This window comes from Drosophila erecta, unplaced genomic scaffold (genome assembly GCF_003286155.1).
Source record: "Drosophila erecta strain 14021-0224.00,06,07 unplaced genomic scaffold, DereRS2 tig00000021-arrow-pilon, whole genome shotgun sequence".
NCBI lineage: Eukaryota > Metazoa > Arthropoda > Insecta > Diptera > Drosophilidae > Drosophila > Drosophila erecta.
The window spans coordinates 22,941,887-22,961,179 of NW_020825198.1; the positions used below are offsets into that span (position 1 = coordinate 22,941,887).

At 33.5% G+C, this 19,293-nt stretch overlaps 1 protein-coding gene across 1 annotated transcript in view; it reads left to right on the top strand.

Annotated features, from left to right (window-relative positions):
• The first annotated feature begins 2,969 nt into the window (after nt 1–2,969).
• LOC6544654 overlaps nt 2,970–19,293 on the top strand; it is a 35,810-nt gene continuing 19,486 nt past the window's right edge. The window contains exons 1-10 of the mRNA XM_026976466.1: nt 2,970–3,443; nt 6,464–6,878; nt 11,896–12,067; nt 12,121–12,269; nt 14,196–14,366; nt 15,344–15,502; nt 15,614–15,690; nt 16,474–16,572; nt 16,628–16,787; nt 16,938–17,049. Coding sequence (XP_026832267.1) covers nt 6,743–6,878; nt 11,896–12,067; nt 12,121–12,269; nt 14,196–14,366; nt 15,344–15,502; nt 15,614–15,690; nt 16,474–16,572; nt 16,628–16,787; nt 16,938–17,049 — 1,235 coding nt within the window. The 5' untranslated portion in view covers nt 2,970–3,443; nt 6,464–6,742. The remainder of the gene's footprint in view (nt 3,444–6,463; nt 6,879–11,895; nt 12,068–12,120; nt 12,270–14,195; nt 14,367–15,343; nt 15,503–15,613; nt 15,691–16,473; nt 16,573–16,627; nt 16,788–16,937; nt 17,050–19,293) is intronic.

Below are 19,293 nucleotides of genomic sequence, written 5' to 3' on the forward strand. Positions count from 1 at the left end.
GACTGCCTAAATTTAGAGATTATATTATGGGGTCCGAAATCCTCTGTGAACACATCTGTAAAGTTGGAATTCAACTTTGCTTGAATTTCCAAGTAAGTTCAAGCTAAAATTGCCTTCCGTCCATGCCGGGTAGTTTGCTGCAACCGTATCCAGCTTTCTATTGCATATTTTCCATTTATGAAAGAAATCTACATGAAGTATGCGCGCTTTCTCCCATAAGCTACTTTGCTTAATTTCAAAAATGCTGTCGTCGATATGGCCACAAATAAATTTGAATATTGCATTTAGTTTTTCACGAGCTAGGCATTGTGTGCGCAAATGATATTAAATTGATATTACATATGAACAAATCTGGAATAAAATATATGTTATGCACTAACTTTTTTATCCTTACGTCCCGATATTATTGTTATTTTTTTGGGGCTTAGTACATTTATAGTTTAAACAAATCACACTTACAGAATAAGTCCCCTCCCTAACTACTGGGATGCTTCAAGGGCAGCTGCAACTAACTCCTGAGTGAGGGTCACTATGTAGGACACCTGTTCATCCCTTCACAACAGAAACATCCCCATGCCTTACTAATGAGCAAAGGCCAAAGAACAGCTGACGCTCCGTGAGCCATTGGAGTCACTCTATATTCACTATATATTTACAGTGTTTTTCCGCACGTTGATATGTTTCTTTTGGCCGCTGGCCAGCTGCTGATGTGGTCGTGTTCGAACAGTTCCAAAAATAAACCGCCATCTAATAGAAAAGTCGCCATATATTTCAACGTGTTGTCCAGAACTATATGGGTGTAAGACTGTCGTACCACGGTATAAATTAAAGGAAATGAAGCTGGCTTCGGCAAGCCGAATCTTGTATACCCTAGAAGTACTTATATGTATATAAAAAAACAAACAAAAGCACATCTTAAAAAGGTACAAAATTACTGACGACCGCACAATCAGCATATAAAAATGAAATAATATCAACTTTTGTGACGAAAAATGATTTTACTTGACTTAACTTAATATGACTTAACTTAACTTAATTGACTTTTAATTAAAACAAAGATTATAGAAGATAATATAAGAAATGTAGATGTTAATATGTAGAAAGACTTAACCAAAATGTTTTAAATAAATAAATCTAGGGAATCTAAAAATGTTGGATATAAAAAAAAAATTTAGGTTCAAAAAATCTACCTCGATGCTGGTTTTGTTATTTTTAATCTGTTATTTAGTTGTTTAACAGCATAAAAAGCATTTTGAAATTGCAAAGACATTAATCAAAATGTACTCATTTAAAGTAGCTCATTCTTAAAACTAAAACTATATGTCAAGCTATTTCGCATAATGTAAACGCTTTCTTGCTTCTTAAATAGCGTTTGGATACCCTCAAACAAAAATGCATTGCCCAAAAAGGACAGTTGCTCTGATTTTGTTGCTTGATAACTTCCAAACGTAAGGAAATTCGCACAGTCTTAAATAAAAAAAAGTTTTAATAGTCGAGTTCAAAAATAGATCATTTTTAGATATTCCTTTTCAACGACGTTAATCATAAGTTAATAGGAGTATTACACGTTGTATGTTGCAGTCCCACGTGTATTTTGTATTTGTGTAATGTGTATTTTGTTAAGTTAAGTTAAGATAGTATAAAAACTGAAACTAGTTCCGTAAAAAGCGTACAAATACTAACATCAAACTAATAAAACCTCTGTAAGAATGTTATAAATACAAATATGCATACATTACACTTATATGTACATATGTATGTATATGTATTTATGTGCTCCGCAATTGTGGATTCCATAGGTATAAACAAATTTTGTGAGAGTAAAAGCGTTCAAGGAAGCCTTTTTCGTAAATCAAATTATGTGTCATTTTTAATATTAAAATAAAATAACAATTTTTTAAATAAAACATAATTTATGTGATTTATTTGTTTACACATAGATTAGGCGGGGCCTAAACTTGACATAAAGTCGCACTGAAAAGGCGTTATTTTAAACTGTTGTTGTAAATCTGGTAGAAGCCCTAATCTTTGCGTCAGCTATCCGTATAGCTATATCGGCCAGATATTTTGCTCATTTGTATACGCACCTTATGAGCAAAAACAAGGGAGAATCTATAGTCGAGTTCCCCGACTACCAGATACCCGTTACTCAGGTAGTAGAAGTCCGAATGAGAAAATTTAATTGTATCTGGAATATCGGTAGAATTATCGGGGAAAAAATTAGTAAAAAAAAAATTGTTTAATTTTCAAGATATATGTACATATAAAAAATTGAAAAAATATCGCAAATCTTTTTAAACGCGTGGGCGTGGCACTTTTGTGCTGTTTGTGCTCGTTAGAGTGGGCGTGGCATTTCGAAGCAAACTTGAGCTGCGTCTATATCTCTGGAAGCTGCACGCCTAATCTCAACGTTCTAGCTTTTGTAGTTCCTTAGATCGAGGCGTTCATACGGACAGACGGACATGGCCAGATCGGCTCCGCTATTGATCCTGATCAAGAATATTTATACTTTATATGGTCTGAAGAGCTTCCTTCTGTCTGATAAATACTTTACAACGAATCGTAGTATTCGAGTAGTATTCTACGAGTAACGGGTCCCTTGCTTATTACGAAAGATCGATGTACAACTTGTAAGCTCCTGTACTTGCAATAATTTGCAATGCTCATCCTTTAACACTTATTTTAAAGTTATATCTCGTCGATATACTAAGAAAACCATCCAAACCTTTATTGAAAATGCTTTTAGTCTCACCCAACTCACGCAATTCACATGGTAACCTAACTACATATGGGTACAGAGTCGTGGGAATTGGCAACTACATAATTAGCGTCGAGTTCACAGCCGTGAAGACGTCCGTTAAACCCGGCTAGCATGTGGCTGGCGCATTTGTCCCAAACACTTGTTTAAAACACCAGCAGCTGCAAGGAACGCCGACGCCAATTTAGGGGTTGTTTCCCTTCCTCGTAGCCGGTTCTCTTAGCCATTTGGCTCTTTGGCGTTGGCTGTCTTGTCGCCTTCAAGTTTGTTTCAGTTTCAGTTTGACCGTCGAATGCAGAGAACGTCGGGACAACGCTCTTGCTATAGCCATTCGACATCGGTCCGCTAAAAGAAACGGCCTGAAGCCATAAAAAAGCGCGTGTGAACGAGAGGCCAACGAAATATTCATAGCATGAGTGAACACAGTGAGCGCTTTAAATAGAAAACGCGAAATAGTCAACTCGAATGGAACGTGAGTGTAGGGAATAAGTGCTGGGAAAATCGCCGTCTAGATTATAGCAAAATTGCCATAATAACCACTTGTGAGCAAATGTGAAGCAATGTAAAGAGCAAAAGAAAATATAAAAATTATTCTTCTTCTCAACCAACGTGAAAGTGAATTCAACAAGGTTAACTTAAACAGCGCAGAGGAGGGAAAATCAAAGGCCTGATCAATAATAAAACGGTATAAACGTGGCCTAAATATTATAATCATATCCTTGAAACTATACATAGGTGATGTGCTGCAACAAGTAAACCCGCAAACACAAGTTTTAGTTTATCTTGAATAATTTGTTCGAGGAATAATATTGAACAGCTCTCAGGCATTTTTAAATAGGCAAGCGCTCAAATATTGGTCGGAAAAACAAAATACCTATCTATGTATTTATATATTAGTGTGCAAATACAGGGGAGCTTTTGTACACAAATATAGAAATTTTCGTACACTGAGTGTACGCGCAGAAATACATATGTACACATATACATATACAGCAGAGCCGGCAGAACAGAGTCGGGCCAAAAGAAATTATATCATTGCCCGAATCCGCTTTTAGAAATAGTTTGCAATGAATTTCCGTTGCTTTATAGTGCCGTTGTATAAATGCATATATATATTATCTTTACGTATATATTAAACAACATACATATGTATGTATGTACATATGGAAGAAACCACGCACACATGGGGTCGAAGTAAAAAACACTATAACTATATTTTTAAAACTTGCGGGCTATTAAGGTCACCCATGTTTTTTAAGCCTTACCAAGAACCTTTTTTTTCCTATTATCAAGTCTAGCAACGATTTCAATTAGTTGAAGCTATTTGTCTAATCCACAATGTCTACGTTTTGCATTATCAAAATCTATTTCGTACGCTGAAATATTATATTTGGGGGAAACAATTAGCTTTAATCTAATTAAAGTTAAAGACAATCGTTTCGATAACAGAATAAATACTTTTCAAGAATGAGTTTAACATGTCTGTAATACCCATATACATAAGTTCTATTTTCAGTAAAAGTACAATAAAAGCAGTCAAAAAACGAAAACAACTTAGTTAGCCATTTCTTCGCTTTTTACATTTCCTCCTTAAAGTAGGGGCTCGCGAAAATATCTGATGAACAATCAGAAACAATTAATATAAATATAATATAATAATATACATTTTTATTTCTATTTATTTTAATATTAAGTGAAATAATTTTGATATCCTTATCATAGATACAAATAGGCGCCGAAAATTAGAGATATGTTATTCTGATCTGTTAATAAACTGCCTAATTTAAATGATATATATTATAAACATATGGAAACGTCTGTTTTGATTAACCTCAAATTTCTGTTAGAGAATCCATATGCATGCTTTAAACGATCGGTAATGTTTTCTTTACAACAATACAAGCATCTGGTCAAAATTTGAATATATTGAATACGTTGTGCTTTTAATACCTTTGCAAATTAAAACAAGATAGAATGCTAAAGTCGAGTTCCCCAACTATCAGATACCCGTTACTCAGCTAGTGAAAGTGCAAACGAGAAATTTCAAAATATTCTGAAATATCGGTAAAAAGTGGGGAATAAATAATAAAATGAAAAAAAAAAAACAAAAAAAATTTAAAATGTGAGCGTAAGAGTTTTGGGCGGTTTGTGGGCGTTAGAGCGGGCGTGGAAAAAAGTTTTTTGATAAGATAAGATAAGATATATAAAAACGTGAAAAAATATCAAAACATATTTCAAAAGTATGGGCGTGGCAAGTTTGTGGGCGTAGAGTAGGCGTGGAAAATATTTTTTTGGAAATCGATAGAAATTTACAAGACTAATAGAAAAGTGAAAACTATCCAAACATTTTTCAAAAGTAGAAACATCATTTAACAAACTTGCTCTGCAACTCAAATCTCAAAAATCTAGCTTTTGTAGTTCCTGAGATCGAGGCGTTCATACGGACAGACGGACGGACATGGCCGGATCGACTCGGCTATTGATCCTGATCAAGAATATATAGGTATAAAAATCATATCCTCCCCTTATTTAAAACAAGTGAGGACGCTTAGTGAAGTTCCTCGACTATCAGATACCCGTTTTTTAGGTAGTGGGGAAAACGAGAATATTTAACATTCTTTTTTGGCACAAAAAAAAATAATAAAATACAACATAAAATTTAAAAGTGTATGGTTGGCTGTTTTTCGGGTCTTAGAGTGGATGTGTTCAAAATGTTTATGGCATATCAATAAAGTTTGGCGTAAATTGGGCGTGACGGTTTTATTTTATATTTTTTGCATATTAATAGCAACACAAAACGAAAAAAAACAAATTTTTAAAGTGTTTGGGCGTGACAGTTGTGGGCGTTGGAGTAGGCGTGACTAGAATCTGCATACCTAATTTAAATTTTCTAGTTTTGATAGATTGACGGCCGGACAGACGGACATGGTCACAATACTATATTTTTACTATATGGCGTCAAAAACTCTTCCTTTTACCTATTACATACTTTTCAACGAGTCTAGTATAGTGTATAGAGGGAATGCTATAGTCGAGTCTCTCGACTATCAGATACCTTGATACCTACTCAGATAAAGGGAATGCGAAATAGATGGAGATATTTTAGTTCGAAAGAAACTGTTTCCTAGATTAGCAAGGAGCACCACACAGCTGCGGTTACATTTAATACTTTAGACTTAAAATATAATTCGACAACAATCTTGTGAAGTAATTCAGTTAGAATGTTTACTAAAAATGTTTACTCCCAAAAAAGACACCATGTCTCTATCGGGAACTTGGATTTGTGGACGTAAAATATATTTGGCATGTATTTAGAAAAAAGAACATACAAATGACGGAATATTTTTTTAAAGTTTAGGAGTGGCAATTGTCTGAATGAATCTTGCGCTTTATAATTCGTTAAATTCGCGTGGACTCAACTTTACAGTTTTTATAGTTTCCGAAATCTCGAGTTAATAGTATGAAATTCATACGGACACACAGATTACGGGAACGGGATTAATTTTACACTATCTATTTTTACATACTATTTATCTATCTATCTAACAGTCGTGGTACGCGAAAATATTCTTATTTTTAAAATTAAACGAATAATAAACGAATATTATATATTATTATATTATTAATATAATATAAACGAATATTATATATTATATAGCAACCAAATACTACTACTCACACCATATTTTCTTCCATTTTTTTCAGAATTTAAAAAATGTATTCTTATTATTTATGATAATCTAAAATAATCATTTAAGATAATCAACCATATAAATTTTTGAAGTGCAGTTAAATTTGGATATAATGAAATAAAGAAATGATGACTGACAACGGTCATGTATAAAATTGAAAAGTGATTTTGGTGCACCGAATCAGTACTCGAAAAACTGCAACGATAGTTGTATGTGCCTAGCGAGGCTACATACAATATTAAAGTTTTAAAAAATCGTCAGATAAAATTATCTTGTAAACTGAGCTAACAAGATGGGAAATATGGCGCTAAGACGATCAGGAAAGGCTGTTCCCAAGTCGAATCAATTGGCAGAGAACAGTCCAATACCGCTTTCGCTGGTACTGCTGCTTTTCTTTGCGCTAGTTGATAGCACTAGTGCACAAGTTGGTAAGTCTATAAGATTATTAATATAGAAACACAATAATAAACAAAAGAGTACACTAATGTGGAGTTCCTGATGAATCGGCTATTTATGATAGAAAATATAGATCTAGAATACATTTACTTAACACAGGCGGAAAAGCTTCCTTTTACCTTTTTACATTCTTTTCAGAAAATCTAGATTATCCCTTTACTTTTCGAGTAATAGGTATAACAAGAACGAAAGCTAGCTTCGGCAGCATTCGGCATAATTTACCTCTCAGTAATTATTCGGAGTTCCACAGCAGATTTTTATTTTTTCCTGTACATAATAGTCGCCTTCGCACGCTCTCCTATGCACTTTGTCACTGATGAGACTGCCGTATACATTGACTACCATATGCATTGACTACCGTATACATTGACTACCGTATACATTGACTTCATACGGACGGACAGACATGGCGATCGACTCGTCTGTTGATCGTGACTGAGAATATATACTCGTATACTTATAGGGTCGCAATTGGAACGAATCTAATATACCCATATTGTAGTATATGTAACGGGTATAAATACGGGTATAGGGTATGCATAAATAAAACACAACTATGATTTCTTTTCCAGTATTTTCAATTGATGTCCTATGGCAACTTCATAAACTTATCTATTTTTATGAATATCTCAATTTAAATTTATCTTTCCATTTCCGAAATTAAATTATATAATTTTATTGTCGAAAAACTGACGTACAAAGGCTTTTTGCTCATTATGATTCCCTGCAATGGAAAAATACATTTGGGAAACACAGCAGAAAAACTATGAAAGCCAGATCGAGTCGGTTGTTGATACTTATTAAGGATATATGTTTGTATATATGTACTTTACTGTACTTTACTGGTTACAAATACCTCCTTTTTGCGTTATGAGCTTCTGACTAAATTCATAATATAATACCATTTGCAGGGGTATACAGTTTGTGGCTAAAATAGTACAAACATAAATATTCAATGAAATATTTTCAGTTTTATTTAAAAAGTACATTTGGCAAACTTTTAAAACATGGTTTTATTCAAGGGCTACTGGGTTAAGACAAGTTTTGTATCATTTAGGCGAAGTCAAAATTTTTACATTGAAGCTATTAAGCTTATGAAATATTTTCAAATTTTAAGTAAATTGAAATTTTAATGCTGTCCAAATACCAGCGCCAAGCACTGTATACCTTACATTATTTCCAGTTTCTCTTCACTGCTTTTCTTCGCATTCATGGGAAGCGCATTTGTGGAATGCTTACAACATTTGAATACAGTATTTTCCCACATTTGAGAAGACGCGCACCCTAGAACACCATGGTTGGTTGCATGAGAAAAAGAAATTTTTTGAAAGTCGCAAATGGAAGTATGGGAAGTCTTTTTCTTCGCGAAATGCAATCGCTTTGAGGTCCCTTCAAAATTTTATATCGTTAAAAAAGTGCAAAAGAAGAAAACTTGATGTGATGGTTAGATAAAAGAAGCGGTACATCGATCAAGTGTTATCATTAAATCGACGACTTAACTATAACGACGGCCATAACTATTAGTATTTACCTTTACTGCGGTATTTTAAAATTTCGCGGTGAATAAAACACGCTTGATTTGATGGAATCTTATGTTCAGCTTAAAAGACACTGAAAAAATCAAGATTTAAACGCACTTTTCATAAAAAAAAATTTGTTGTTCATTTGTTTGCGTTAAGAGCACCGGAGTCCTTTTTGTTGTTACAATTTAAAACAATTACAATTAAAAATTACAATTTAAAATGGAAAATGCTAAAAAGGATAATTAAAATGTTTAATTTAAATTACTGTAAAAAGTCGTATGTTTGAAGCCTCTTTAACTTTTTCCATACGGTTTACGCATATGGTTTTCTCAAGTAGCAAAAGCGACAATTTTTCGACAATTCAAAAGGAAGAAGTAATGAATACTCGCGTTTCACTATTAGTTACTGCTTATTACTGCTTAAAGAAACAGCATAAAAATTAATGTTGGATTTTTATTTTAATTTTAGCCCTGAAAAGTAGTTTTGATGCTGCTAGATGTACAAAGTTGCTCCAGCTCATTAGTTCGAATAGCTTAATGGTGGAATTTAGTTATGAAATCAGGCAGTCCGATGGGAATGTGACAATAATGCGTCAGACAGCGTCGCGATACGGAAATATCTATGCTTCTCACTCATAGAGTAAAAGTGTATACAAGATTCGTTGACAAGTGTGTAACGTTGATGCGTTTCCGACCGTATTTATTCTTAAAATCACAAGATTAAGCATTCAAAAAATGTCAAAAAAAACTCCCCAAGCTTCTAAAAAATGTTTTTGGATTTTTTTTGCTCATTCTATTATTTGACAATTTCTATCGATTTACAAAAGTTATGATATTTTCAACCGACATTCCAAAAAAAAAGTATTAGATTCTTCCTCGTACTCCCTCGTAAAAGGTGTTTTTGTGCGGTCTTAAATATTCTAGACGCTCATTTAAGTTCGGTTGGCTTTTATGCTAGATGTATAGGTCTGTAAAATAAAGATATCAGTTTTATTCCTTTTATTCCTTTTATTTGACTTATTCCCTTTTTTTCGAGGAAAAGTCAGATGAATTAAAATGTTCAAAATTATTGACGTCATACAATCTTCATAAGGACCACTAGCTATATCTAGCCATATACGTCTGTGAACGTCAAGGTCTCGAAAGCTTAAGATTTTTTTCATACACATTTTTAAGTTCACTCTAATGCCCACAGCCTCCCAACCAAAATATTTTAGCCACGCCCCTTCTAACGACCACAAGCCGATCAAAACTGTCACACCCACACTATTAAATATGTTTGGGTACTATGTTTTATTTTATATATTTATGTGCCAATTTCTATCGACTTACCAAAAAAATTTATAATTTCATGTTTGCAATTCCACTAGCTAAGTCGATAGCCGAGAAACTCATCTATAGTGTTCTCTCTTGTTTTATATATTTTTTTTAATTGCCAATTTAGAAAATAATATTTTAAAACATTTGTGTATCCTTTCCCTCAGCAAATTGTTGTTTATTACCTTTATGCGAAGTTTAATTCTCAGGCAGAGTTTGTTGTTCTCCTCTTATAAAAGTTTAATTTTACATATTTATATATTTATATTTATATATTTTTAAATTTGTAAAATTTTACGTTCTTAAAAAAAAGAATACCCGGTAATAAAAATGATCCTAGGTATTACCCGCCGCCAAAAGACTGCTATTAATACCCGTTACGTGTAGAGTAAAAGGGTATACTAGATTCGTTAAAAAGTATGTAGCAGGCAGAAGGTAGTGTTTCCGACCACAAAAGTGTATATGTATATTCTTGATCATTATCTATAGCCAATCTGGCCATGTCCGTCCGTCCTTATGAATGTCGAGTTTTCAGGAACTTTAGAAGCCAGAGACATAGGCGCAGCGCAAGTTTGGTAAATGATGTTGGCACGCCCACAAACCGCCCAAAACTATCACGGCCACACTTTTTAAAAACGTGATGTTTTTTCATTTTTTATTAGTCTTGTAAATTTTCATCGCTCTTGCCAAATACCACGCCCACAATAGAGAAATTTCTCGTTCGCAATTCCTTCCGGGTATCTGATTCTATCTTATTTAAGCACGCAGCTCGATATAAGAAAATTGTGTTCCACCACCTTTCGAAAAAACACTCTAGCTTAGTTATTAGCTCGTTAGTTATTAATCTAATTGATCTAGTAATTAATCTAATACACATACTTTCCCGAATTCAAAACAATTAACCATTTTGCACCAGTTGTATTATCGCTCCTCTATTTTTCTCGTGAACCAAATGATTAGTGTTTTGATCTTGAATACATACATAATACTTCATCAAATCGGACTACTAATTGACACTATCTTCGTCCAAAAAAAATAATAACTCGTACTAATAAGAAACAAGCAAGATATCGAAATTCTCGCCTATCAGATTCCCGTTACTCATCCAGTGCGAGTGTAAACAAGAATTTTGCAATTTTTTTTGTCATATCAATATAAAATGGCAAAAAAGTGTCGTGACATTGTCGTGCTTGTGGGTGTTAGAATGGACGTAAGCAAAATGTTTTTGGTATGCCGATTGAAATTGGCAAGTTCAAATGGAAATTGTTTGAAATGGAAGGTCGTACAGCTTTGGGCGGTTTGTGGGCGTTAGAAAAGGTAGCAAAAAAATAATAAAATGAAAAAAACTTGTGTTTTGGAAAATCTTAAGAAATTTACCAGATATATAAAAAAGTGAAAAAATATCACAACATTTTTCCAAAGTGTGGGCGTGACAGTTTTGGGCGGTTTGTGGGTGTTGGAGTGGGCAGTGCAATATTTGGAACAAACTTATGCTGCGTCTATGTCTCTAAAAGCTGCATGCTTAATCTCAGCATTCTAGCTCTTGTAGTTCCTGAGATCTAGATCGATTCATACGGACAAGCGGACGGACAGACGGACATGGCCAGATCGACTCGGCTATTGATCATGATCAATAATATATATATGTATATATATATATATATACTTCTACCTGTTACACACTTTTCAACGAATCTAGTTACTCTACGAGGAACGGGTATAATAACACAAATAAGTGGTTATACTATATGTGAAAGACATATGGACGTGTTATCGAAATATTTTAAACTAACAGTGGAAAATTATTTGCTTTTTTAAAACTACTCAAGAGAAAACATCTCTTAAAGAGATGAAAATGTAGTGACGATTGTACCTTTCTGAAATCTTTTGAAGCTAAGAATGATTTTACAACCACATAAATAGACAATTGTATGTTATAGATGCTAAATATTTTGAAATTTTATATTAATTATATTGATTTTACATTATTATTAATTATTTTGTTAACAGTTTATTTATTTTATTATGCAAAGAGTTCAATCCTATTTATAAGTGCCACCCATTTTTTAGGTATTTAAAGTAAAGACAAGTATTTCTTGTGAGGGCATGTTACTGTCAAAGATATAATATTGTTTTCCTTTTTTTTTTAGATACTACCATTAGTCAGCAAGAAAGTCATTCAGTTGTTCTACCGTGCCCCGTCAATGCAGAAAAGTGCGGAAAACTCCATTCGCTAAATTGGTTTAAGGGCGATGAACGCATTGCTGCAATGCTTCTTGGAGATAGTAACGTCACGAGTGTTAATAAAGAGTTTGACGAAAGGTAAAAAATATAACAACGTTAGCTTTATGTTAAACTTGTTTAATCTTTTCTAGAGTAACTGTGGAGCAAAACCCATACAGACTAGTAATTAAGGACTTAAAAATATCTGATGAAGATATTTATCTATGTGATACTACATTTTTTATACCAGAGGAAACTTGTGATAACTTCAATGGATATCGAATAGAATTGAGAGTGCTAGGTAAATAAACCAACTATTAAATATATAACGAAATGTATTATTAGAATAAACAAACTGCATGGCAAATGGGCTTTTTGATAATTTTCACTTTATGTTACATGTATGTATTGAGTTAACCTGCAGTACCGCTTATCGCCATTTCGTCGAAATATTCCCGAGTTATTTAATCAACTGTGATGATTTTAAAATAGGCATGTCCGACGAATCATCTTGGCGACAAATCTACAAGTAAACATCAGCTAATTCAATAGAAACCATAATTTTCTCTTTAAATATATTTAAAAAGGGAGAAAGTGTTCAATAGAGAGAGTCGGTGAAATTTCATAGTTTGCTCTGCCCGTGCAGATTTTCAGCAGTGATAAGTTGTGAAACGCAGAGTAGCTTAAATTTACAGGGCTTTTTTCTGTCTATCAACTTATTTTATACTCACCTGCATAGAAAAATCAACGTACTATGTTTAAGATATTAATCTTTTAGATTCAAAAAGTTTAATTTTCAAGAGCTAGGGATAGGGATTATGAGCCATCATTTACTAAATAGAAATCTTAAAACTACATAAATCAAATTTTGGAACTAACTATCAATTCGTCATCCCACGCGAAAAATTCCAATACCGAATCATACTTTTAAGTTCTTTAAAGCAGAATCCGTTAATTACCGATTTTTGAGAGCCTGATAAAATTTGAAGCACAAATATACTTCGTGTAATCTTCTTTTTTAACATGCTCTTGTTTTGAGTATTTATATCTAGTATATATAGTTTGAGATGTCATCAAATCCCAACAGCTGAGACAATTATTAAAGAATTCAAGATATTCACTTTAAAACTTACATTTCTCACATTCCCTTTAGCTGCATAAGGGGTACATGATAGTCGCTTTTTATTATAGCAAAGCACAGAACATAGAGTTAGAAACAGCACCTTTAAGAACGTTAGTGCTATACTCAGCACCTAAACTGATTGGTATAAGCGTTTCCATTTACCTAACGTTTCCATTTACTTAAAGAATATATTACCTGACACTTATCTTGAGTATACTTTTAATTTTCTTGTGATAGCTGTATGGTTAAAAACTGACTTTTCTTTCCTTTCGCTTAATAGTTGCCACCCTACCTTTCCATTTCTCTACTTTTAACCATTATCTTTCTCTTTCTCTCATTTAAAACAACATATGCGTCAAAACTCATAATCATATCATATAAAACACCATTAAAAAAAAACGAAAACTGTTTAAAACCAACCGTCCACATCGACATGGAAAATAATAATACGCACGACTATACGTATGACCCTCTACAAAATAATAAAAACAAAACAAAATTGTTCTAAATCACCAACGAAAATCTTATCATCTACGACCGCAATAATAAAAAAAAACGTCACGTTCTACATCGTTAAAATTTATTGAATATTATTATATTTGCAATTACCCAAATCCTATATTCGCACGCCATAAAAATTCTGATTTAAACATTTTTATTTATTATTTATTTTATTATTATATCTGCGCGATAAAAACATAGAAAACATTGGTAAAAAAAAACATTAATAACTTAAATATATATTGTGTTTTAGCTATAAGACCTAAGTAGGAAAATAACCCCATTAATCAAATTAAAAAAAAGTTCGATAAAATAAAAAATATTTTATTTGCTTTGTTTGTGGATTTCTTTTAAATTAATTGTTTTAAAAAATATAAGTTCTTAAGTGTTATTTACCCATGAAATTAATAATTTTAAATACCATTATTCATTCATTTATATTTAAGTTTAAAGGATAGTTTTATTTTATTATATAACATACATGATTTATTTAAAATCGCATTTAAACATGTTTATCCATTTAAAATATTACGGCATTCACACACAAACATCACAAATACGCCACCAATTTGTCTATTTTGGAAAATAAACACACGTATTCAGTGCCACCCACTGAGGTTGTTATCTTGGATGCAAAAGGAGATCGAATCGAGAACGGCAGTGTAGTGGGACCCATGCAGGAACGTCAGTCCCTCAAAGCTACATGTACTGTAAGGAACACCCGACCTCAACCTGAAGTGAGCTGGTTTCGTGGAACAAAGCGACTAACAACTTGTGAGTATTATATTTTTACACGTTACTCATTAAGATCCGTTAAAAAACTATAACCTAGAGTAGATGAATGAATATGAATATGATTACAATACACAAATTCCGAATCAAGTCACGAAAAAAGGACCAGAGGCATGAATTTCTTAGTGTCAGCTATCTGATTTCAAATTTAAATTTGAAATTGTTCGTTACTCAAAATATTTAAAAAAAAAATTGTAATAAACTTATATGCAACGTAATATGGAATTAAAATCTTTGGGAAAGTTGAAAGAAAACAGTAATATCGTTTTGTTGCTAAACGATTCCGGGGTTTCCCATGTTTTAAATCTATTAAAATGGAATGATTACACCAATTATCTTCCAAAGGAACGATCCTAATAATAAGAAAATCGACACTAATTTATTTTTTTTCACTATAATCTCATTTTTCATGATAAATCTTCTGAAACAGGATCGCTAGGCAAGCTATTAAGACATCCATAAGACAATCCATTTGTACATCTGTACGCCCTTATGTAAAAACATTAGGATTCCGGAAAGTAATGATAGCTAAAGTGTTGGATCTCCACATAAAAATGTTGGTAGCGCTTACACAGGCAAGTTGAGTTCCAAACTTTTCCGCGCCCACTTCAACGGCCACAAACTGACAATTAGTATCGAGTCTAGGACTAGTTTATGACCTAATCATATATATATATTATATCAAGCGTAGCTAAAGTCCGTATTTTTGTTAAAATCACCCCTTTCAATAGAATATTATATAAATATCTTTTTTCCTTTTTCTTATTTACTTGAAAATATGTTGAGTAAAAGTAATCTTACAGCTACAGCATTCGAATGTGCCAATTAAAAGTTTACTTAGAGTCCCTCTACCTCGATGGACTGTTAGGTGCCGACAGCCTAATAGATTCACTTGTGTTTAATTTTACTTTTCTTTAGCAGAACACCATATATTTATGCCTTCTTTTTGATTTTTTTAGATTCCCCCACTCACGACTTAATCGATGGTCTTTATACGTCAACACTAGAGTTGGATTGGCAGTTGTCCCGTGAAGATCTTGCTCAGGATATTGAGTGTCGTGTGAAATCTGCAGCCATACAAAATGTTACTGTAACTAAGTTTAGCGTGGATTTACAAGGTACTTTAAAAATCAATAAAAAGTTCAACACCATTTCTTGGAATATGGAATAGGAATAATATTTTGGTAATAATATTTGTAACAAAATTTGTATTCTTTTTTATTCAACAGTTCGGCCAACTAGTATTAATATTAATGGGGTAAAACATCACACAGTACAAGGCAGCAAAGTGGTTTTAACATGTGACGTAAGTTTTAAAAATTACTAAGATCGTATACAAGGCTTTATAATTACCCGAAGAATAGATCGAAATGGTTTAAAAAAAATGCAGAACAAGCAATTGGTGGTTTTGGCGACTTTATAATTATTTACTGGAAGTGACGTCATTGACATTGCTAGTCAATACACACTTCAACTTTAATTAATAATCCGGCCTTAAATTTCAATAAAAATAAACTAAAACCAAACTTGTTTAAATGCGGGCGTGAAAGTTACATATGTTCCGTTTCGGGTGCGTATGCATTACTAGAATCTGCATGCTGCGTACCAGCTAATTCATACATTCATAAACTCGATCTTAATACGGACGGACAAACAAAAGACAAACAGATATTCGGTTTTACTTATCTACTTACTTAGATGGAGGTCCTGCACCTTCGAATTGCTTCTTATAAATCTCCCTCACACTCACTTTAATGTATTTATAGCCCCAATGATCAATTTAGTTCTGTTACCTTGGAACGAACTTAATGCACTAAGCAATGGACCACAAATACTTGCTGCAGATTCTAATGACTAGATTGCCACGCCCCCAATCGCCCCAAACTGCCACGCAAAAAATTTGTAAAAATAGTGTATTTTGTTTTGTTTTTACTTTTTTTTAGCCACCCTACTCTCTTTCGACTCTACTTTTCTTGACTATATCGATACCTTTTGATTTATTTAGTTTGTCTCTATGTCTTACTTTTAAACGTTTAAGAACATCAAAAGTAATTGGTTAACAATGTACAAATCTTTATACTTTTAATAGATCCGCGGGGCTCGACCAGCAGTAAATCTTACTTGGTATAACACAACTACCATAATAAGTTCAGACGAAAACGAACTAACTGAAATTCGCACTAAAGCGGTAAAAATTTACAATTTACCTTTAAATAGTTACTTCAGCAATGTTTTTTTCATAGCTTGAAAAAAGTGATGGCACCTTTCACACTCAATCCGAACTTATTTTCAATGCCACTCGATTTGAAAATGATCACGTTTTTCGTTGTGAAGCTGAAAATATTGTTTTGCAAATTAATCGCGAAAAACCAATTTCATCTGCCCTCACGTTGGAAGTCTTATGTAAGTATATAAATTTAAACTTTATATTTAAAGATTTATATATTATGTATAAGATATATATAAATTCTTACTTTCACGCCTATACTAGATCATTGGACTAATTATTTTTCTCATTTGTATTTGACATAATATTTATTTCTTCTACATCAGATCCCCCCGTAGTCAAAGTCAGTCCATCTGATATAATTGCCAATACAAGTGAAATTGTTCTACTTAACTGTGAATACGTTGCAAACCCTGCTTCACTAACTAAAGTTGAATGGTAAGTAATATAAAACGTGAATTTAGCATATTATAATATATATCTGTATAAGATCTATATCTCGGAATATATTAGTTTGGCAAATATCTCCCTTCCACCTTTTTGTCTTTTGAATTTCGCGGCTATGTACAAAGCGCTACAGAGCTCGTATCTGGCAATACTTGAACTAACTTGAACATATTTGAACTAAATCCGATCACTGTAACACTTTTTATAAAGCATTGAATAAAGAGCAAAAAAGCGGAAGGGAGATATTTGTCAACCTATTATATATAATATATATATATAAGACCGTATCTAAGATCTCAGAGACTGTAATTGCTAGCAGATTGCCGTAAAAACTTAGTAGCTAAGGGTTACAGTAAACTCGTTTAAAATTAAATAATTATTTTAATTTTAATTAAACTGTTTGCACACCATTTGACCTTCAAAAGGCTTATTGCCAATATACTCCGCGGCATCGATTTTGTTTACTATTGATTTGTCCTCATTATGTTAAACATGCCCGAGGAACCAGAAGATAATCTTCGAGCCGAAGATTCTTTCCAAGAATGGATTTTGCATCAACCTAGGCAAGTGTGAGCTGGCCCAAGCAGAGGTTTTTTTCTTAGCTTGTTGTTAATGAGCACGCAATAATTCAGCCGGTGGGCAGCATACAAAACTATACAAGACCTTCCACCTCAAACGATTTCCGAACTCAAATGATTCTCGCATTATTACCTATTGTGGAAAATGCCTGACCCATGATGTTCGTCCCATATCCTGGCACCCCTTCCAGCCGAAGACACCCGATGATCATTGGCAGTCAATTGCTCCTTTTTTTTTTTAACTAATGAATTACTCCCTATTTATGAGGCCATCAAGTATTTCAAGCACTGCCTCAAGGGTCGAGTATTTTGCATCAAAAGGAATCCTAAACCGCTCGTGTATGCTTATAGACAACGGCCAAGGCAACTTCATCATCTTGGATACATCTCGCAGTTTACGACCGAAAACATACTTGCAAAAGGATCTGATTATGTAGTAGTGGATTCAGTTTCCAGGCTATGTGCAATCACCATGCCTACGTCTGTCAGTTTAAAGTAACTCGAGGATGCACAGGCATCTGATTACGAGCTTTCACCTCCACTGCAAGGAACTACTTTGCTTAAACTACAACGAATCCGCTACGATGACAATGTCGCACATTTCCTCTTTCTTTCACAACCTTTCGCATCGAAGCGGCAGATCGACGCTGCAAAAATCAAGCTGAAATTTGTTTGGCCACAAATAAGGAAAACCACCACTAAGTGGTTGCAGGACCTGCCTTCCATGTGAAAGAGCCAAAATAAGCAGGCATAGTCATGTAACTCCAAAGAAGATCACAGTTACCAACGACATATTCAACCACGTTCATCTTATAATAGTTTCCATGTTATAGATTTACACGTTTTGGAACACCTTAAACAATTACAACAGATCAAGGCAGCCTGTTTGAATATGAGCTATTTAAGGAGCTTGCTGAACTCGCGGGCAATGAACATATTAATACGGCCGCTTATCATTCACAATCAAATGGAATAGTCGAAAGATAGCACACATTATTTAAGGCGATGTGCCACCAAACACATTGACCAGATCTGCCGCCTGCTATCTTGTTGGGACTGCATGTATGTTGGAACCTGTTTAAAGGATGATCTCAAAACTTCAGCTGCAGAGATGTTATACGGAACCATAAAACTTGCCAAATTAATTTTTTGAAGAGATCGACTGCGCACCACGACAAATAAATATGTTGCCTCCTGGTGTTGAATATACAAACTGGACTACAACATATTCCATGGCTCATCACTAATACAATTCACTCGTCAGTCTTTCTCTCTGTTTTAAAGGGCCCAAGCGTCAAAATCTCGGTGTACCTTTTATAAGTAATGTTAACAATAAACATACACTTAACATACATAAATACAGGTTACATCCTGTTACATCCATCCGTGTAATCATAGTGTAATATCACCTGGCGTCATATATATCTTAATGCATTTTTAAGCCTTGTAGAGGGTACGCAGTAAAGAAGACATTTGAGACCATATAACATATATATGTATAATATATAATTGATTAGTATTTACAGGCAGTTTTAAAGCTTTTTGGATAAACCTTTTCCAAAAGTCGTTTCCCAAAAAGCCAGGCCTGATGAGACCACTAAATCATTTGCCAAAGATATATTCGAAAAAAAATTTTAAAAAATTGTAGCTAATTCGA